The sequence below is a fragment of the Lepidothrix coronata genome, unplaced genomic scaffold, assembly GCF_001604755.1.
Source record: "Lepidothrix coronata isolate B3197 unplaced genomic scaffold, Lepidothrix_coronata-1.0 Scaffold103, whole genome shotgun sequence".
In the NCBI taxonomy this organism is placed as follows: domain Eukaryota; kingdom Metazoa; phylum Chordata; class Aves; order Passeriformes; family Pipridae; genus Lepidothrix; species Lepidothrix coronata.
This window is the reverse complement of record NW_016690283.1, coordinates 1,345,628-1,367,962: the sequence shown is the minus strand read 5'-3', so window position 1 is coordinate 1,367,962 and position 22,335 is coordinate 1,345,628. Positions and strand designations below refer to the sequence as shown.

Genomic DNA, 22,335 nt, shown 5'->3' with positions numbered 1-22,335 from the left:
CCCGGGGGACAAGCCCTGCTCCTTGGCAGCAATTACAAAGGGCTGGACCTCACTGTGTTTTTCTTAGTACATAAATATTTGTGTCCAAGCCAGTATTTGAGATCTCCAAATGGAAAACTTTAGGAAAGGCAATATAAACTCTGCGTGCATAGTGCCAGATAACAGTGACAAAGCTCTGAGTAAAAGAGCTCCAAATTCCTTAAAAATCCCAGGATAAATAACAGGCTGGGAAAGCAGAGACTTTGGCTAATGATAACACAGCATTTTCTACGCTCAGCTCTCAATCCCGGCCTGAGATAATCAGTCACTCACCTGCCATGCAGAGGAACTGGCATAACGAAACCCACATTAGGACCATGCCGTGGCACAATCAGCCCCAGTTACCGTCATGTAAGCCGCTAAAATGGAGAAAAAAAAGCTTCCAGGTAATTGCCCGCAATTTGCTGAGGAAGCAACAGGCTGATTTTCATGTTAAGTACCTGTGTTGACAACTGAGCAATCCTCCTGCTGCGAGCAGAAGCAAGGCAAGCTTAGGGGAAAGGTGAGATTCAGGTTCGTGCCTGAATATTTATTCAAGATACTTTTTATCAGTCTTTTGCTTGCTCCTGGCAGTCTGTCATGAAATACATGTGGGAGCTTGCAATAAAGTTCCCAAAGAAGCCATACAAAATCTTACTGTATTTAATGTGGAAAAAATAATTTATAATTTATCTGATGAATTCTCAGAGCAGATCAATTAACTGATCATTTGGATGTCAAGCTGCTTAGTTTGTAGTGGAAATCTGTGAGGTAAATACATAGGAGTCTCCGTGCTATTACATCTACACAAATTCAAATTTTCCTATTACACAAAGAATTCTGGTGAAATCCCTGATTCTTGGAGGTTGTTCCTAAATTTTCTAACCACCTTCAACTATTTCCTCAATTTGAGCTTCTTTCACAAGCTCCCATGTTGCCACCAAGAACTCCTTCCTTCCTGTTTCCTTCCTGTAGCTTCAGCAACACAAACTTCTGCTCATTTTTGTGCTTCATACTTCACATCAGCCTCGTGCTACTCTTCGTGTAATTACAGTCTACTCCTTCCTCACTGTTTGCTACTCAGTGCTATACAGTCCAAGTATATGCACATTCAGCTGTGGCATCTGTGACTTGTCTTCCATCCAGTCTTCCTATGCCAAGTTTAAACAAACCCCTTCCTACTGAATTTCTCTTTTCTGTTTTTCTCCTTGAAATTCTTTCCCATTAGTTTATCTTTTTGTACTTCAAACACCTTGTCCTCACTTTAAAGTCCTACATTAATCAGTGAAATTTAGAACACACAGCGATCTCTTAGATGCTCATCCTGAAATTTTTGTCTTGCCTTTTAAGTCCTCTCATCATCTTTTCCCACTTATGCTTTGAACATCCCCCCACTTTTTGGCAGTAAGTATTTCATCACAAGCTTCCATCTGGGATTTTTGTTCTTTGCATCAGCATTCCTCATTACCATCAATTTTGGGATCAGACTATAATCTCTATTGAACACTGTCTCCAAATCACTCACTGTATAAAAGGTAATTAAAAACTTATTCTTCCATTAGAGAAAAACTTTCAGTATATAAATTCATGGAAAAAAATGTAGGCTGACACTGTAACCAAATAATTTAATTCCTGATAATTTAGCATCCTCTTCTAGTGCTCTATCCATAGGGATGTATTTATGTCATACAATGTCAAGAAGTAAAATACAATGTGAACATCATCTGGCATCAGACATGTATAAATGTAGCACAGTAAAACCGTGTGTAGAGTAGCAAGAAAATCACACAAAAAATTAAACTTTAAATTACTAAAGCACATCTTTATTTTGCAATTAAACAATTAAGATCCACAAGTAAACTATATATATATTTTCAAGTCTGTACCTAGACAACTATTTGTCAACTGAAATTAAATATATCCACAAAATATGCATAACAGCATTTTTTCACATAATAGAATGAAATTTTACTTAAGACTAAAACAAGACTTGTTAAATGTTAATTAGCATATTTATCCTGGGAACTGCTGGTTTTCGGTAGAAATTAGTGTATCATTTTAATGGCAAGAAATTTCATTTTATCAAAATGAGGACAAATACATAAGGCCCTTTAAAGCATACAGTAGCTGCAGTGACAAAAGCTGAATTTATTTTCACATTGTCCAGTGTTGACCAATTTCAAGTTTCAATCATTTGCCATCAACACCCCGGCTGCTTAGCCAAGATGGTGCATTTAGGTTGTTGGCTTGTTTTTTTTTTCCTCCCCCCCATGTGCTTTTAAACAAATTTATAGGCAAAAGTCTACTTATGGGAAGAACCTTTGCATCCCCCCAACGTTAATTAAGATACACAAGAGTTAGTCCAAACAACAAAAGAGCTGTACAAGTCTGAGATGATTTACTCCACACTTGCAGTCCATCATTCAGCAGTATGAAACTGAGATGAAATTTGACAACTGAAAGCCGCAGCTGGAAATGCAAATTAATTACCAGAAGTAACTAGCAAAAATATTGCCACCATCTGATTGTTAATAATGATCTAAATAATATTCTTCCCTTTGTATTTATACATAGTATAGCACCTGTTACAGAAAAGAACCCCAAACCTTACACAAACAGCCCTGCCAAATTGACTGGTTAAAATGGGATCGCTGGTAAATGAAGCAAACCAAATGGAAAACAAATCTGGATACACCGGATAAGACAAAACCTTCACTCTCTTACCTTAATTTTCCTGTAAGATTATTATGGGTTGTTCCTGTGGTGCCTCAATGTACCGAGATAATCACACTGGATCATTTATAGTCTAGTCTTTGTGGATATATTCTAGTTAAAGAAAACAACAGCTCAATGTAAACTGTTTAACCCTTTCACTCATGTCTCAGGCCCCTGGCCTTGGTGTAAAAGGGTGACTTCTTTAAACTTCTTTGTGCATTACCTTTAGTTACCAAAATTCAAATAAGTTAAGTAAAAAAAAAAAAATACTGATTTCCAGGTAATTGATCTAATGTTAAAAATAATGCTTAGCAGAAACACTTACAGTAAACATAGCTAATTTGCAGCTCACTGAGAGAGATCACAGAGATAGGTTTACAAGTACCCTGTAGGCTTCTATTTGCACCTTTTTGTTTCCTTCCTCCCACACCCCAAATGCAGGCTTCATATTCTTTTTAAGACAGGAAAATTGAGATGACAGAATTATCTTGCTAATATCTATTTTCTGAAGGTCCCTCAGAAACACATGAACAATAAACAAGAAATGGCTGGAACAAGAGAAAGCATTCGTACCAGGGTGTAATCCAAATCATCTCTGCACAGAAACCCATTAAGCATCTCTCTCCAACCCCAGTTTATTTTGTCCAATAGTTCAGTCAGTAGTAAGCATGACATAAAGTGCTACTATTCAAACATCAAAACGCTTCAAGAAAAATTACCCTTTAAAATGCGTAAGCTTGCTAAATACGAAATACCACAACCAACAAGCTGTCAGCCAGTCCGTGGAAACTTAGTTGATTTTACAGCACACCAGAATCAGAGATATTTTAGTGACCTTTTTTTAAATGATGCTACTAATCGAAAAGTTTAAATTTTTTAAATTGAAAATTTCAGAATTTTTTTTTTGAGAGATTTATGTCTCCTTTTTTTCCACTGGGCACTCAATAAGCAAAACATGCCAAAGTCAATAGCCAGAGCTTACAGCTTTATGCACCAGATCAAAACTTGTAGCTGGAGAAGCCTTATGAACTGAAAAGATGGACACTTGTAGGAGCAACAAGCACAGAGATAAAATCCAGTGATATAGAACTGGCCTCCTTCGCAGACTGCTAAACAAAAAAATGAGTTTCGATTTCTAACTGCAGTGGGATAACTGAGACTGGACAGAACAGTTACACTGAAACAAACCAACCATTTCTCCCTTCTAGCAGCTTCCCAATCACCACTAATTATAAATCCCTGCAATTTCATGCAAGATCCACAGCTAATCAATAAATATGTTTTTACCAGATTTTAATACTGGATCCTAGTGCTAAAATTAGCAATGGAAAAGAGCTTTTCCAGTCTTGAGACAAAAGATGGGTACTAAAATTGGCAAATACACCCAACTCAGCCAACTGGAGACCTGAGATGTGAGCTACAAAAAAGACTGCAACCGACCTTAGACAGCACTATTCCTGTACTCGGTGGAAGTCTAAATAAGCAAAACTTTCATCTGGACCACAATCAAATTTCTCCCTTTATCCTCAGGGCTGAGGGGCTTGAAGATTGCCTGCATAGTGGCTCTATAGTCAAAACTAGAGCATATGTATAGGACAACCCGCTTTCACTTGGAATTGGTGGATCTGTCGAGTTTTTCATGCTCATGCGAATTCCCTGAGCCATCAAACATCCCCCACACACCTGCACACACACTGCATAAGCATAAAAATATCACATAATTCAGCTCCACAGTGTACCTGGAGCTCCAACATCTCTATGCCACGCTTTCCCTCCTTCCCATCTCCCTGGGCAGTGCAACTGCAGCAGGTCCGCTGCACTTTGGCCTGTCCATGGGTACCACGATGCTTTTTGGAAGGTCTCCAGGGAAAGTTGCCAGCTACACAAGTTCCATAACAAACTCCTCATGTTCCTTGATCTCCCAACTGCTTTCTCACCCTTTCTTTAATAGATAGCATGCCAGACTGTAATCAGATCTTCTAGAAGAAGTGTTATTGCTTTATCTATATGGCATATAAGCTTTCAAGATTTAACAGAGAAATGTGGAAGAAATGTCAGCGAGCATTAAATGTAGTGAGAAAAAAAATCAGGCTTTCTCTTTTTCATAACTGGGAGAGAATAGATAAAAATAAAAGGCATAAAAGCAGTATTTTACTGCTTAAGACTTGCAAGTGATTGAAAATACCAAATGCTGCCAAATTCAGGATAAATTAATTCTTCAGCTCTCTGTTATCTGAGATGTCTAAAGGAGTATTTCTAAAAGTGGACTGGCTGACAATCTGTAGGTGGTTTATTAAAGAATACCTGCATCTTATTCCATATTTAGCAAAAATAAAAAATGCCCCCAAAACAATCAAAAGCCCTCCCCCCAGAGCCCCATATCTTTCTGCTAAAAAAACTGCCTTCAAATCCGCTTTAAACAAGAGATGGTAGTGGTAGTTTTCAATCTGAATCTAAAAGGAAAAAAACAAAAGTCTTAACATTTTACATTGGCACAAAATTGTCATAATATTGCTCTTATTTACAATGAAAACTACTTTTTTTTTTTTTCTTTTTAACTGGATTTGTATCATGGAAGTGTTACAAACATACTCTTTCCCACACCCACCCAACATTTTTCCTAATCAAATGGTATGAAAATAATTATTCATAAAATCCAACAGTCATAACACCAATCACATATAGGTCTATAAGTCATTATGTCTGTAAGATACATTCATGTTTTGTACAGCATGAAACATACAAAAACTTCTTTAAAAAACTCTTAAGGATGATACAGATCTTCATAACCCAAAGTAAAATATTAAGCAGTTTTGCTTTTTTTGGCCATATAAAAATATTTTAAAGGCCATTTATACCACAACAGGTAGAAACATTTAAACACTTGATTTATGGTGCAGAAAGGCTTCAGTGCTATTCTCTTTCCTAATCAGTTTTTGGTTACCATTATCCTGGCTTTGGAGAAGCCAAAAAGCCACTGAGTCCACTGATGGCCAATTAACTAAGAATAGGTACTTTGTTCCAATTTTTTCCCCAGTGCAACTGTTAATACAATATAAGTCAGTGCAGAGGAAGATTTTGAAGAGACCTATTATTCCTGCCTGTGTCTGTAATTAAAACTGTAATGACAGATGACCAATACATATCCCACACTTAATTGTGGTATAAATGGGACTTTTGAACTTAAACTGCTTTGGCAACTTTACATAAGAATATTTAAATATGTGACATACCAACACTATACAATGTTGCTATAAACTCCATTTCTGATTTCCCTCAGAATAACAGGGCAAATGCTATCTTTGTTTACAACTTGACTAGAAAGAAAATTTCTTTCACTATAATGGATGAATTATTTTACTTTTTGGACATTAAGTGCTGAGTTTAATATAACCTTCTAACTAGCCAGCAACTCAGCTAATAACTCATCACATGGAAGCTAAAGGAGAATTCTAAAGAAGAATTTTCTTTTGTTGGAAATGGCTTAAAATATAAGTGAGATTAAAGCTACCATGTTACTCTTTTTCAGTTTATCAAATCCAGAGATTCTTGTAAATTTTATTTTTCACTGAGGGACAATATTGACTTAAGCATCAAATCTAGAAATATAAGTAACAGGGCCACAGCCCTCCTAATATTACTTTGTTTTCTAAAAATATTTAAAACTCTATCTTCCATTTGGCATTGTGGTTCATGTTTATTACTAAGTCATAAGCCAGGATTTCACTTTGCCTGAATCCCTTTTCACTGAATAGTTCATAGCTGATCTGTTTCAAATGTCCATAGAACACAGTATATTATACAATATAATTCTTCAATAGTTAAAAATTATTTAGCGTAGAACTTTCCATTTTAATTCTATGCTCTATATAGCTTACAACAAAATTTAATGGATAAACATTTTCAGGAAACCAATACAATAAATTAAAACTTTTAAATAGAGGGCACAAAGTTATGTTGTCACAGGGCAGTCAAAGAAGTGACTGATTTTTTCCTTACAGTATATTACACTGGATACCTTGCTTCTGACTTGGTTTCTCCTATACTGGAAAAATATTAAAAAACAGGGACATTTATGCATCTTTAGAATGAGCTCAGATACTGTATCAGAGAGACATTTCTCACAAATCTTCTACCTACTTAAATAAGAAGCAACCCATACCAACCGGAACAATTTTGCACAAGCATAACAGAAGGCGACTGGGGTCTTCATGAAATCAAAATTAAGTTCTGGGATAACTTCATAGTGTTCTCCTTCCCACCCCCAAAACAAATTAAAAAAAAATAAAAGGCAGACCTGTACGAACATGGCTTGAAATCAACTATGAGGACTTAACAAGTTAGTTAGCAGAGAATGGAATTAAATCACATCTGATTTTAAGTTCAACTTAATTATCAGTGCTATTAAAGAGTTATGTCTAATTGACTAAGACAGCTATTATCAATAAAAGGATAAAACAAAGTATCAGCTTCTAATGACCTACTAGCATTTCATAGTCAGATGCTAGTAAGTTACAAGTTGGAAGGAATGAAGGAATGTGTCAGATTTTTCACGTAATTACAACACAGCAGCATACAATGCTCATTCATTAAGTTGGCAGAGGTGCTTTGGCTATGGAGAGTAGCACATAGGTACTTGTATAAGGAAAGAGGGAATGGTATTTCCATGACCCCTTGCAGTAACACACTCCAAGCACCAAGGGCCGTTTTTAAAATCTGAACCCATTAAGATAAATATGACAGGACAATACCACCCCCATGGAATCATGAGTGCCTTTCACTGGATGTATGCTGTAAGTCTCAAGGCACTTAAGGGGTTAAGACATAATGCATGCACTAGTTCCCATCACGTAATCTGAAGTCACATGAACCAGAATACACCAGTGTATGACACACAAACTGTGTCATAGAAATGCTGTTTATTTATATGTTGGGTTTTTTTTAAACTTTTATTGTTATTATTTTGTACAAGATGCTGGTAAGTGGGCATTATGCAGCTACTGCTGGGTTAACACAAACGCCAGCTCTCCTCTAACAACCAGCTGGTCTCTAGTAAGGGTGTAGGACAACGTGTGCTGCATCAGTAGGCAGTGTGTATCTATCTAGTATTGGCAATATTGCTAATGTTGTAAAAAACAAAACAGTGAGAGTCTGTACATAGTAAATAAACCTAGCACTGCAAAAAGACCATGGCTTAGTGTATTTTTTCGTTTGTTTTTCATTTTAAGAGACATGGGTGTAAAACAGAGTGAAGTAATTCCAAGCCTTGTTTGTAGCAATTCAACCAGAAGCGCAGTATATGGCACTACAATGAAATATCGTAGATTACCCTGAACACAATTAGTTCTTTCAGTTCATGGTTTGTTCGGAGCAAATCACGAAAAAAAAGTCTTCAAACAGATGAAAGTTAGAAGAGTTTCAGAGACTGATTTTGTTTCAACGTAAAGTGCAACAGTGCTGAAGTTTTCAAAGTCCTTTGTCAATTCTTTGCTGTACTTCACTATCATTTCCTGCAAGCAGTATTATGGCACAAAGAATGCTGCCAGTTCATTATAGAGGACAGGATTCCTCAATTGATATCAAAGGTTTTTTGCTCTTTACTTATGCAGTGATGTTTGTAAAGGTTTAATAAACCCTTCTTCATACACCTTCAAAATAGCTTCACATACAAATCTGTACTGACTCTGAAAAGGAAAGTAGATTCAGTAAATAGGAAAGAAATGTAACTGAAAAATGTCATTTGGAAGAAGAAAAGGCCTCTAACATTTCCCCATCCCATTCTCTTGACAGAACTTGAACTGTGCTTCAAAGCTAGTTTAGGAAACAATACAACAGGAACTTTTTATCAGAGCATTTTGTTTCTCAACAGAAGAACAGGATGAATGGCACTTTGAAATATATGCCAAAAGCCATACCCACAAACCCAGTGCTATTATTACAACATCACCTATTTAGTAATTTTCTGCTCTGTATTTCCTTGCTGAAGTTCCACTGACCTGATGTTTCCACGCCCTCAGACTTAGGAACTATAGTTTCAAAGTGCTTTTTCATACTTACATTGATTCTGGCATGTTACTGGCACCTCCCTCTTAGAATTTGATAAAAAAGAAAACTGTTTTATATTTTAGAAAGCCAGAACTCCTGTTTCTTAACATTATATAATGTCTAACTCTTCAATGCATTCAAGTCTAGCACCTGCATAAACAGAGGCCTCTAATGGTTTGTTTTAAAAAAATAGTAGTTAAAAAACTCAAGAGTAACCAAATGAGAATATAATGAAAACAAAAAATAAATGCAAAGCACCAAAACTAACTTAGAATCCTGCACGACGTGTGGATTTTTATATATACACATATATATGTATGTATATGCTGGTCAGAACACCAGCACACCTGCCTTGTCAGAACAGCTCTCTCTATCCAGTAATTAGTGATGGCAGATCTTAAATGGGCACATTAACATATTTAGTACTAGAATCATTATTCACTGTAATGTCGCATGTATATGAAATAGTTAAATTTATATATACAGTTGTGTAAAATCTGTGTGTTGCCCGCAGTGCTCCCGAAGGAGCCTGAGCTCGCCTCCCACAGCGCCCTCGTGCGGACACCGAGGGAATCCTGCAGGACACACGAACCCGGGACGAGGAGAAATTGGAACAGCTCATGTTTATGAAATCTTAAAAAAAAAAAAAACCAGTTCTTTTATTAGCCCTTCTCCCTCTGATGCACTAAACACTTGCTTTTCACTGAATCTTGAAAATTTTGGGTTCTCTAAGAAAAATGAGGAGACCAGATGAATTTTAGCACATCCTGTGAAAAAAATACAGTTAAACCCCTTACCATTGCAACTCCTATCTTTACCAATAAAACTTTCTTCCTCTCTACACATGCTACAGACATAGCTATTCATACAGCAGAATTATCACAAACAGCAAGAGCCATCCTTTATTATTTTTCATGTATGATCACCTTCCTCATCCTTCCTGTGCTACCTGAATAATACAACTTTTTTCTTAGGGAAACATGAATACTGGAACATGAATTCAGCAGCACTGAATGATTAATGACCTAGAAATGGAGACACATATATACTTTTTTTGAGCTTCAATACTCTCTAGAGAACACAGAAGGTTTATTCAAATTTGATTAGAGGAACAGCAGTAAGGACATGAAATTACTACAGTAACTACCTTCAGGTAATTGTGATTTGATACTGGATATAGTGCCTTTTCTCCTTCAACATACTTTCTCTTCAAATGCCATATATGTGAGTAAAACCATAAAACTGATTCCTCGTTTAAAAAAAAAAAAAACCAAAACAAAAACCAAAACAAACAAAAAAACCCTGGAACTGGTCAAAGATTGAAACAACCCAGAGTCCAAATCTTTTTTTTTTTTCTTTCTGAAAGGCAATACAACTCAACCTTTAGATCCTTCTTAGATATTTTCTAAAAATGTAAACACAATGTAAACATCTCTGCTCTCAGAGATGAGCAATACCTGACTAGTACAAATAAAAAGTTTCTAAATCTGTTCTAAAACTTTTGCAGATTTGAAATATAATATGTGAAAGCAATATCAATTATCTCAAAAAACTTAGATATTACAGATGCAAGAAAACTTCTGGTACCTTAAGATACATCAAATGTCAAGAAAGCCCTAAAGGAGTCCTGGTAGAAAGGCACTTTGTTTTTAGACTAAATACACTTGGAATTACTTCGATATATCTTGCATCAGATTTAATTACACTGATTTTTAAAAATATTATTTCTCTGATTATTTCCCTTTGAGTCAGTACAGGGCACAGTTTAGGCTTGTTTCCACTATAACTAAGGCAATATAAAATCACTGAATTTCATCACTGAAGGTTTTTCTTGCATGTCTTGGATCTTTCTGTGTTTAGCTTTTATACTACTGTCAGGCATTAGGCTCCTGCTTTCTCCACTGTGTGATTTCTACACTGCTGAAAATTGACCCTTTTTGTCATTCAGGTATCCCTGAAACAGCTGCTGCTTTTTTTTTTTCAAGTTTTTTTCTGTAGAAATTTAGTTAACTGCTTCTTTCCAATAGCCTTAACAATTTATTTCTGCCTGGAGCTAAGGCTACAGCTACACTGGCTAAAGGTGATCTCTGCAATATGATCAAGAGCAAGTATATTAAAAATCCATCTGACTAGATCATAGGAAATTATTGTTCTGCAACACAAACCAGCAAGGATGATACTCACAGGTGTTTGGATCATCATGGCTCTTTGATCTCTCATGGTTCTCACAATGTCCAATGGATAAACAGGCTGGTTGCACTCAATGAGACACATGGCTGTCTCCATAGTGATCAGAACCCCTGTCCGGCCAATCCCAGCACTGAAAACAGCAACAACAAAACAGAATGGAAATTGAAACAAAGTTTTGTGTCGAGTACAGTTGATACTTAAAGACCTTCCTTCTCATGGATTCTCAGGATTGATCATTGTGATAAAATCCTGTTCATTCCTATTTCAGAATAAGGAAAAGAATAATTACTAGAAACCTCTGTAGGATGACAATATTTCTTAGTATTAAAAAGTACAATAGAGATCTAACTTTTATAGATTGAAAAGGAATACACAGTAGCAATCCCTTCAAGACAAGGAAGTATCATAACACATACATCTCAATATGTCAAAACTGTTAAGACAGCTTACAATCATATTTAGATTAAAAATAAAACAAATCTAAAGATTTATCTGAATTCTTTTATATACACTTACACTTTTCCACAAGTAGCAAGCCTTAAAGACTGAATATTTAGCCTTAAACTTGATAATCAAATTCAAAGTTTCTAAATTCATGTTGCACTTTTGAAATATTAAACCAGTGTTTCTCTATATTGGAATATAGGACCAAATATATATTTTCAAATGCCAGCATTATCTCAACTCATACAACTAATATTTCAGTCAATAAATTAAAGTATTTGCTTCTAAATTACTTAATATAAACATTCCAAACTTGGAAAGTTAATTGTTCTGATTTTGAAGCATAATTTCAAATTAAGTCTGGACAAACTACTATTCAAATCTTTGTCCAGGAGGTGGCATTAAAGCTACTGTATATTACAGTGATGTCATGAGAATTTTAGGACAATATGTAAATGTGCTGGTTATATAAAGTGATTCAAGAGCATTTTATATTCCTAGAATTTATACGTATAGAATTCATATGCAGAATGTTTTATCAAATCTGAACAGAACAGTTGTGTCAAAGAACCCAGTGAGTCATTTTAGAACTTCAAAAGATTTCAAGAAGGGCAACAACAAAGATGAAAAATGTGATAGTTTCCCTATGATAAATATAAGGTAGGATAACACTCTTCAGCTTGGAAAAGTAAATCATTGACTGATGGAGGGGAACATGAGACAGGACATGAAAATCATGAAGGGCACAGACAGGATGGGTGGCTTACCATCTCACCTAGAACAACAATTAGAAACTGTTCAACAAAACTAGTAAGACCCTGTAAAAATAAAAATAACCACATGACACAACCTAGAAACTAGTGTTTTATGTAATGTTACAAAAACCTTTCAGATTCCTTAAAGCTTTTGTTGCCTTACAATCTATAGGTTTGGACTGCTTATTTCTGAAATGATTACTGTACAAAAGCTACTCTCTACTGGCTACTTGGATTCCTCACACTAAAGCTGATGGCTTAGTTCTGAAAACAAATTTCATTGCACTAATGCCTTGTCCAATTATATTGAATAGATGCTAAAAATAGTGTGCATGCACCATATGGAGGAACACCTGGGCTCCTTCTGCTTGACTCTCTGCTGGAATTTGGTTATACTTCCCAAAAGCCATCAAGTTGGGCCAATTAAGTAAATTATGCTGAACTGTGATATTCTATCTCTTTTCTTCTGTGAAACATAAAACTTTTATACAAGTTTCAATTATAAATTGAAATTATCAGTGTGGAGCTGAACTGGTGCCTCCTTGACATGAATGAAACTGTTCCTACTCTCCAACGTTGTTGTTCCCGTTTCTCTGCAGATGGCACACTTTATATCATAGAAGTTGTATTTGGCTGCTATTTTCACCATTTTTCCACAACCATATTAACAAAAAGTGTATCAATAATGGAAGCTAAGAAACAACATCAACTGAGAGTGTCATTCTGGTACTAGCTTCCCTAGTCAGTAAGATTCACCCTGAACCACCTAAAGCAGAAGAGAGCAAACACAATGAAATACAATTTCTGATACACAAAGTGTTAAAAAGAGAAAACCTTTTTCTCTCATCTTCTTCAATAAATGTCTAAGTTTACTTGTAGTCTTTAAATTAATTTTATCCCTTACACTTCTCAGTTTCTCTCTGAAACAAGAACGATACACTTCTGGCTCAGGAACACTGTCTGGGGAGTATTCAGGAATTTAGAGGTCAAATATTATTCATATAAATGTTTACCAAGAATTGTGATAGCATATGTTCATTTGAAAATATTATGTATTATTCTAGTTCGCTAATTAGGTATTTTAAAGTCTTAAGATTTTGAAATTCACTATAGGAATGTAGAATGCTATCAAAAAATATTTCACAAAAGCAAACCTCACATTTCATGTGCACATAAAGATCTGAATAACAGTTATTTTAATTCATGACAAAATTAAATTGTTGAGAAAAACGGCTCAATGTATCAAAAGATCAGGTAGTCTAAGAGCAAAGACTTGAGAGAAAATATCTTTTAATTGATCATTGCATAAACAACCCATGTTTTCCACTATGAATCATTTATACTGCTATTTTGGAGCTTTGTAGAATAGAAACCTATTCCTTGTGGTTACCAAGTACCTTTTGCCATTTCTATTATGTAGACTGTTAACATAAGCATTTAAACTGTGAACAAAACAAAACACTTCAGCAAAATCCCTGCACAGATCAACGCATGTAGATATTTAAAATTTTTAAATGTGATTACCATGTTCAATATTTGTTTAATTTCAATGTTGAGTTTTCCTGTTATCCCCAAAGCAGACACAATTTATTTCAACAACAAAGCATTTGATGATAAATAAGTTCAGTTTGATGATTTAATAAAGTTGGAAAAAAAATCAATACCTGCAGTGAACAACAACGGGTTCTTCTCTGCCAGCCCTCTTCTTTCGCACTAGACACACAAAATCTAGGAAGTCGCTGGAATCATCAGGAACCCCATGATCAGGCCATGCTATATACTGGATTTGGGTTAGCTGGCGGCTTTCCTCTTTCTAATCAGAAACAAAAAGTTTATTCCAGGGTAATTCAGGTCCCATTAAAAAAAAAAAAGCCAAAACCAATGATTAAAAAAAAAATCAATATTACATTTATAACAATTTTTACCCATAATAAAAGTGGCTTCAGGCAACTAGCAGCACTTTATTAACCATTCGTCATCCTGGATTTTGTAATTACTTTTTTTTTTTTGCTTAAAAACAAAAAAGGCAATCCACAAATGTTTACATCTTCAAGGTTAAAAAATTACGTGTCATGTAATAGCAAAGTGGTTCAGGGATACCAACAATTTAACTGAACACTACAAGAAGGTGGTCAAATTCTGAGCAAACCAAATTCAACAGAGAGAGGTACTATCTAGATCAAACAACTGAACTGGGGTAGGGAGGGAAGAGGCAGGGCTGTCAGACAGAAGCTTTCCTTCAGACCCTGTGTGAACAGCAGCATTGTTTTGGCTTTATCTGCATCTCTTATTTTTACCCTGCATACTACACCTAAGATGCAGAATGACTTTGTTTTCCACTCCCTCCTGTCCTTGCTCTAATATCACAAATATAATCAGTAAGCCTCTGGTTAGTGGAGGAGACAGGCTGGACAACCAGAGTAAGAGCAGCATTTCAAAGAGCAGGAGTTACTGCACTTTAAATAGCCTTTAGGCACTGACTCATTTACAGAGGTTCCACTGCTGATAACAGATGAGCAATTGTCTCAACAGGACACAGAGAAGGAATTTTAACTGAAAATCAACTAAAAGGCAGCTCTATAAAACTGTCCTCTCATCTGGTAACTCAAGCAGTCAGAAATGAGTATGTGAACTAAATTCCAGATACTCATTTCCAAACATTTCTGAGATTGAAATGCTAGCTGGGAAGTCTCTGAAAACTACACATGCCCTGAAAATCATGCAATGCATGTTAAGCTTCTTGTTTACATGTAGTCATCAATTCCCATTCATCTTTCTCTCAGCAGGATTTATCTTCCATCTACTTTCACATATTCTTCAAGATAGAATTACTAAGACCTGTTTGCCTCTACAAAGACAGACTTCCAGTTGCGATGATGAAATACCTCTAGTGTCTCGTGTTCTGAAAACATCCAGGGAATAACAAGGTTCTCAACTTCTTTAAATACTCTTTTTCTTTGGCCAGAGCACGAAAGACACCAGTAATGACTTTTAAGACAAATAGTGTATCTTTTATGTGATTTAAAACCAATTAATATGATTAGGGAGAATGAGTCTGTGATATTTTTGCTTATGAAAGGTTTGTTATCATTCTAAGAGCAGAATTTATACTAGGTAAATACATGACAATATGAGTAGTTTTCTAAATGCTTCTAGAAATAAACAGTTCTATTTATATGGATATGCCATCAAGTTGAAAAGTCTGATTAAGTACGTTTTAGCCAGTATGCAAGGATTCTGTAGATTAATACATAAAAATATAGTATGATTTTACCTCCAGATTAGTCAATGTCATTTCTCGAAAGACATAAGCAGGATTTCCTTCTTCTGAATGGCAGGTAATCTGGAAGTTCCCATATGATGAGCTTCCTGATGGCTCTGGCCAGTACTGATGGCATTTAACCTAAAGTCAACACATTTTTAAAGATGCCTGTGTTTAAATTCAGAGTATTATTTTCATCCTCTCTAGTTTTTATACCTGTGTTCATTAAAGATTACTTTGATCATTTTGTAATCACTATTAATTTACTTACCAAATAGACTGCTACCTAATTACTGTATAAAATAAAGTCTCACAGAGATTTCCTGGTTCTCTTTTCAAGAGGACACATGCACCAGATCTTGCAGTTAGTTTAACTGAAGATAGATGCCTTTAACTTTCATTATAATTTTTACAAAATTTATCTATAAATATCCCATTTTAACACTTGAGTGACAAAGATGCTGCTTTGTAAACATTTCTGACCTCCAAAATCCTGATCTGTCCTTCTCAAAGCACATTTATATGGGAAAAGAACAAATGACAAAAAAAAAAAAAAAAGAGATAAGCAACAAAAAAGTTGCTAAGCTAATGCAGAAATTAGGGGGATGAAGATGGTGGACTTCAAAGACTCTCGATCAAGTCATCAAATATGAATGAAAACTTCAAACACTACTATTTTCTGATAAATGGCTTAAATGCCTAATTACAGAGGTAATTTCAGCTCAAGTGTACTTTTGTGTTTCCAACCCACCTGGCGATTCTTTAAGAGCAGCCAGATTTGCAGACTTCCTGCTCCACTGAGACATCCCGGCATGCAGTGATAGTGATGTCAGTAGCCTCATGATCAGCTTTAGAGCAGGGAGTCTGCCTATGGGTATAAGACAGATAAGTCCTTTTATTTCATTATTAAGCAGCTCTCCAAAGAACTCCACAAATATCATTATCGAAGGGGTGGGGGAACCTCAGAGAACTGCTATTGCAAGTCTGTTCTTAGCAGATCTGCAAAGAAAACTCAAATTAAAAGGGCACTTGTACTGAAATTCCCTCTAATCATGTTTATCTGGGAGCAGGCAGCATCATCCAAACACTGAGTCACTGAAAAATGGTTTAAAAATGCTGCAACTCCCCTTCAATTATTTTAATTGTATTTATAGGCCTGACCTCCCAGCAAATATATGGTTGTTAAAAACTCAGAATATATACAGACAGCTGAACTACAGTCTGAGTTGATCAGAACAACTAAAACCTACTATAAATCTATCTTCAAAAGAAATCCTGAGTGTGGAGGAATTCCACTACACTGTTTTTCCAGACTGTCATTTCTGTCCACACACTTAACCAGCCAGTGCTACTCTGAATGCTCCAGACTATAAACTCAGTAACTGCGGAATTACACTGCATGTATTACCAGACTTGATTGTTTTGCCTGTCTCCAAAGGATAAAACTGCATAAAACCCAAAGCTATTAAGGAGAAACTACAGTTTAAAACAAAACCAAAACCAAACAAACCACAAAATACACCCAAGGCCTTTTACAGCACCATACACAATTATTTTTAGTAATTCATAACTCTAATTACTTTATTAGTAGTACTCTATTTTTACACATTTTATATGGAAATTAAAGGACAATGATTCTTTCATATGGTTAAACAAATGTTTATAGCCACAGAATAACATTTTATGGAAAATCTTAGATTTCAAGTTTTAAGAGAATCCTTGATAAGACAGTCATCCAGGCATGGGATCTTAACATTAAAAGCTGTGTTAGGGTGTCATAAAAATTAATTTCACTACCTATCAAAGAACTAATCTATGAAAACATTAAACTTCTTGGAGTTCCTTCATGTGAAGTTTGGAGAAAAAATTCTATGAAGGTAAATTCTAGTTGCTTTTCACTTTACAACAAAGAATCAAACAAAGCAGCCTAAAGATATTTTAAAAAATACAAGAAGACTTCAATGCATTTCAGAACTGAACAAAGTTTAAATATTAGCTTCATTAATAACATCCAAAGGTTTAAAATCTAAGAGTCATCATTGCAAAAGTACTAGGAAGGCACTACCCTTATGAAAAAAGGTTATAGAATCCTAGAACAGTTTAGGTTGGATGGGACCTTCAAAGGCCATCCAGTCCAACCCCCCTGCAATGAGCAGGGGCATTTCCAGCTAGATCAGGTTGTTCAGAGCCCCATCTAATTCGACCTTCAGTGTTTCCAGGGATGGGGCATCCACCACCTCTCTGGGCAACTTGTGCCAGTGTCTTACCATCATCATTGTAAAATCTCTTCCTTACAGCTGGTCTAAATTTACACTCTTTTAGTTTAAAATCATTTCCCCTTATCCCCTTGTCACATTGCCATATATAGTATAGTATATAGTATATATATATAGTATGCCATAATAGTATATTCGTCTACTCTTTTAAAGGCTAATCACCAACAGTATTTTAAGATTATGCCAGTGGTATTTCAGGAAATGTTTTACTTACTCTGCCCCGTTCAACTTGAGTTGTTAACATTACAACCATAGATGAGCCTTGCTCCCAAGTCATCTGCCAAAAATCAGGACACGTGTTTGGTAACGGACCTTGACAAGCAATGTACTGGTTTATTATTGTGGAAGAAGGGATTTCCATCTAAGAGAAGACAAAGTCATTATTTCAATTCCTATAACAAACGGAAGTCAGGCATCAAACATTATTAATACAATAAAAAAGCATTCATGACATTAATTCTCTTTCTTAAGGCTAGTAAATATGGACTGGTACAGATAAAAATTCTCTAAGTGTTTCAGGAAAAATTACTACAAAGATTCAAGTATACTTAACATATTAACTGATAGTTATGTATTTGCCATAATCAAGATCAATGGTTGAAAACAGAAATGATAGAGCAGTTGGCAAATAATTCAGGTGCAAACATTTCTTACTCCGTGGGGTTTTGACACTAGCTTTTAAAACATTGATCTCAAAATTTAATTTCTGTAAAATAAGTAGCTGTAATTTTGTTGTTACTAACAATGAAAAAAAAAGATGCAAAAGAAAGTGCTGCCAGATTAGACTTTACTGATGTTGAACACTAGTGTCACAAATGTAATCAGCAAAGAAGAACTAATTCCTCTAGAGAGGGCTTCTGTTAACATTTTTTCACATTTGAATGCAGGGCTAGACTTTAGCACTTATGAAAACACCTGCCACAAAACATTAGGAAGTAACTATATCTACAATAAAATTTCAAACCATTTGACTTACAGGTTTAGCAGCCATTCTAGGCTGAACTAGATTTATGAAGGAAAAAAGGAATTATTTAATGAATTTTTTCAATGGAAAACTGCAAAATTATTGTCAGAAGTGCTTTTGAAAAATACTACTCACGTTTATATAATTTGCATTGATGTAATCTTCATTACTTTTTAAAATAACCCGTGTAGCATCATCTGAAAAGAGTTTTAGAAATCTGTTACTTAATTACCAACCACAGCAAAATACTTTTAGAGCACATACACGAACAGACATACTTACAAGGCGAAATGTCTCTGTATCTATTTTTGGAAATGTTTTGAGGTAATCTGGCACAAGACATTGTCATTCCAGGCTTTTTCCTATACAATTGCTAAAAGACAAAACTGATGGTCAGAACATCACAGATGCAATAGAGCCATTATTATAATATTTGCCTAAAGAGAATTTTTTTCTAAAACCAGGTACTTATTAGAACATAAACTACTAAGTAACAGTAGCTTCAACTTTCACTAAAATACTTTTAAAAAGAAAGCATTACAAATTTAGTTATGCGGTGGGATCACTGAAAACGATCAAGACGTAGCCACAAGTTGCTTAAAGACAAACTGAACAGTAAATTTCAAGTTTCCATAAGAACACCAATCCAGAGAAAAAATAATATTGTGTATTGGTAAGGGAATTGACTGATAATGACATTCCACTTGGTAATTTGGGGCAAGTAGATTGTGCTGTGTTATAGGCATCTGCCCACATGGCAGTTGTCTAACTTGGGTTTTGCCCCCCCCCCCACGATATCCTTCTGTATTTCAATAACTGTAGAGCAAATCCTGGGTTATCCCATGCTTTTCCTGCACAAAATCTCCTTTGAGAAGTTCTTGCCCTCCCATGCTTTAGTCATGCACTGCCACAACCCTTGTGCTACAAACAATATCAGTGAAATGATCCAGGTTCAATAAAAAGCACTTCAAAAACTTCTCAACCTGCTAGGGAGACTGAAAATGTATGTTTAAGGAGAATTTTAAATACCTTTGAAAAAATCTGTTCTTTCTATATATAAAAGTAAATTTTACCACAGCTCTATATTTTATAAATATATGTTGCATAATAAAATGTTAGGTCTCCATTTGGTGAGGAATTCACAGAATTCACACTGCTGTGTTTTACAAACCTGCTTTCCTGCTTTAGGCCACTTGATCTCCTGCATTAAAGATGGACTATCTCCAAGGCAGGAGTTGGTGCTAAAGAAAGACTATGGCAATCAGCCTTTTAGGGCCCCACAGGAAGTGCACTACTGTCCTGAAATAAGTCATTAAACCCCAACTATTTATAAAAGACATAGTTACATCAACCCTTAAGATTAGGATTGTATTTTCCATTGGTTATTTTACCTTCCCTCATTATGAATGTTCATAAAATGTCAACAGCTCAGGTGTCATTCAGTTCCTACAGCAACTTAGATAGGCAGTGAAAGTCTGAGTACAGAACACATATTTGTAGACATTCTTCAGTCTTTATCTCAATGAAAGTATTTTATTACCATGTTCCTGATAACCACAAAAAGTGTAAGTAATCGATAAAGCTATTCGTAACACTAAAAACTGGTATTAGGTATTTGTAAGTTTGCACATACCATACAGGATAGACTTTTTCTTTGGTTATTTTTCTCTTTGAGAGTGTAAGACAATTGTTTTCCTAAAAGACACTGACACTACTGAAATTTAACTGAAATCTGCTTTGTTTAAAATAATTACTATTCCAAGAGACTTGGAACTTGCACACAGGTACAGGCAACACAGTACTCACATCAAACTGAGCCAAGACAGTTCCAGTGATAAGCCCCTCTGCTAACTGAATCATGGATTCCCTCAGAGCATTATCGTCCTGATGGACACCATCGAGTGGAGATTTCTCAGGGATGTACTGGAAGTCAGGCTCGCTCTCCAGCTTCTCTTCCACAACATCATAGACAGCTAGAACAAGCAAAGGTGTGAATGCTCTGACTGAACATCCTGTTTGACAAGTAACATTAGCTCTAAGTAATTTATTTAAAAAAGCAAAATGCCCAAATGTTCCTCCTGTAGAAAAATCCACATTTATTAGCAGACTGATTTTAGTCTCAATCAGTAAGGACAAGGAGCCTTTGCTGATCATTATAATTCATGATAAAACTATTTTCTTGGTTTAGTAGTAATTTTAAGTGAAAGCACATCACTGACAGCTAAAATTTTGATCAAAACTAACGTTATGCCCCTGCCTTGTCTGATATAAATCCCTAATCTGTCTCACATCAGAAACAATATGCATCTTCTATTATATGAACAGAGACACACACTGTTCAAAAGCTTGTTTTTAAATTATATCCCATGACCACAAAGGAGGACACTGGTAACTCCTCACTTCTATAACTCACATGCTTTAATCCAAAGTTAATCAACACACAAGGGGTAACTGTTTTAGTAAATTTGCAAACAAAGCTAGTAATTTTATCTGAGAAAGAAAGTAAGCACGCAAAAGCTGCAAGAGAACTTACACACAGAATGAGAGTACAAGTAAGTGGGGAGTGCAAATAAGTGAATAAAGGAAATTTTTTTGATGAGTTGGCTGAGGTATTCTGCTGAAGTAATTTCAACTACTCCAATTAAACATCATTGTTTCTCATTTTGCTTTTTCCTCTCCAACTGTACTATAATTGGGATGTGCAGCAGAATTAAATCCAGTGCCCATCTGCTGGGTATGGTCCAACAGTGTATTTTGTGAATATATTGTGCAAGCTTTTATTTAGACTGCATTTTAGCACTTCTATTAAGCCTCCTCAGGTAGAAATGTTACCACTGGTTTGGTATTATTTTAAAAAAGTATGGAAGGATTTTGCATATATTGACCTCCAAAGTCATCCAAACACTGAATATTTGGTGAGGGGTTTTTTGTTTGTTTGAGCTTGGTTTTTATTTTCCTTAAGGGAATAACAATAACCTCACGAAATACATTGAATATCCATATAGCTTTCTGGACATTTTTATCAATGAGAATGAGAACAAAATTTAAATTAGCTCTCTGTTAGAAATACTTGATGTCTGACTTTTTGATTAGTTTTCAACACTTACCTACACACAGCTCCTTAGAGCATGGGATCAATACACTGTATTGATGCAATTTCTTTTCAAGGACAGGAGTTCTTTCTTACATGCTAAGCATTCCATCCCAGGACACAAAATGGAGGTTAGGAAATGAGAGCAAGGTGTGGATTCTTTTTTTATGATGATGTACAAACTACTTACCATTGGGTCTAACTAGGAGCACAAGTTCCCCTGAGTGTCTCTCACAGCTCGCTTTAATAAACATTACAACTTGATCATGGGTATGTTCTGCTATATCCCTGCCGTTAATCAGTACAACCTGGTCGCCTTCATTCAAACGAGGGACACAGAGATCAGCCTGCAAGGAGGAGGGAATAAACCCAAACCATCTGTAACACAAGCCATTACCAGTTTATAACATTAAAGTACCAAGTCCAAGTAACTATACTTGGAGTCCTGAACCCTAACAGCCTAGTTCCCATGGTTTGCTGCTCTGTATTCAAATGACAAACATGTTACACAATACATAGGCAGTACCATTCACATGAACAAACCCATTTGCAGCTGGCAGATGACTGTCATTGTA

At 35.5% G+C, this 22,335-nt stretch overlaps 1 protein-coding gene across 3 annotated transcripts in view; it reads right to left on the bottom strand.

Moving 5' to 3' along the window:
* Positions 1 to 325: 325 nt before the first annotated feature.
* PTPN4 (protein tyrosine phosphatase, non-receptor type 4) overlaps positions 326 to 22,335 on the bottom strand; it is a 113,233-nt gene continuing 91,223 nt past the window's right edge. Inside the window, exons 19-28 of one of the 3 annotated variants that reach the window (XR_001876203.1) lie at positions 21,951 to 22,107; positions 20,476 to 20,642; positions 18,952 to 19,042; positions 18,805 to 18,866; positions 17,920 to 18,066; positions 16,181 to 16,297; positions 15,442 to 15,570; positions 13,832 to 13,980; positions 10,963 to 11,098; positions 1,820 to 8,417 (exon numbers count right to left, since the gene is read on the bottom strand). Coding sequence is in view for 2 of the 3 variants with exons in the window: in XM_017823508.1 (XP_017678997.1) it covers positions 8,331 to 8,417; positions 10,963 to 11,098; positions 13,832 to 13,980; positions 15,442 to 15,570; positions 17,920 to 18,066; positions 18,805 to 18,866; positions 18,952 to 19,042; positions 20,476 to 20,642; positions 21,951 to 22,107 (1,125 nt within the window). In the remaining variant the exon portion in view is untranslated. Of the gene's footprint in view, positions 399 to 1,819; positions 8,418 to 10,962; positions 11,099 to 13,831; positions 13,981 to 15,441; positions 15,571 to 16,180; positions 16,298 to 17,919; positions 18,067 to 18,804; positions 18,867 to 18,951; positions 19,043 to 20,475; positions 20,643 to 21,950; positions 22,108 to 22,335 lie in introns of those variants that run through there. The other 2 variants (XM_017823509.1, XM_017823508.1) reach the window with 2 other exon arrangements.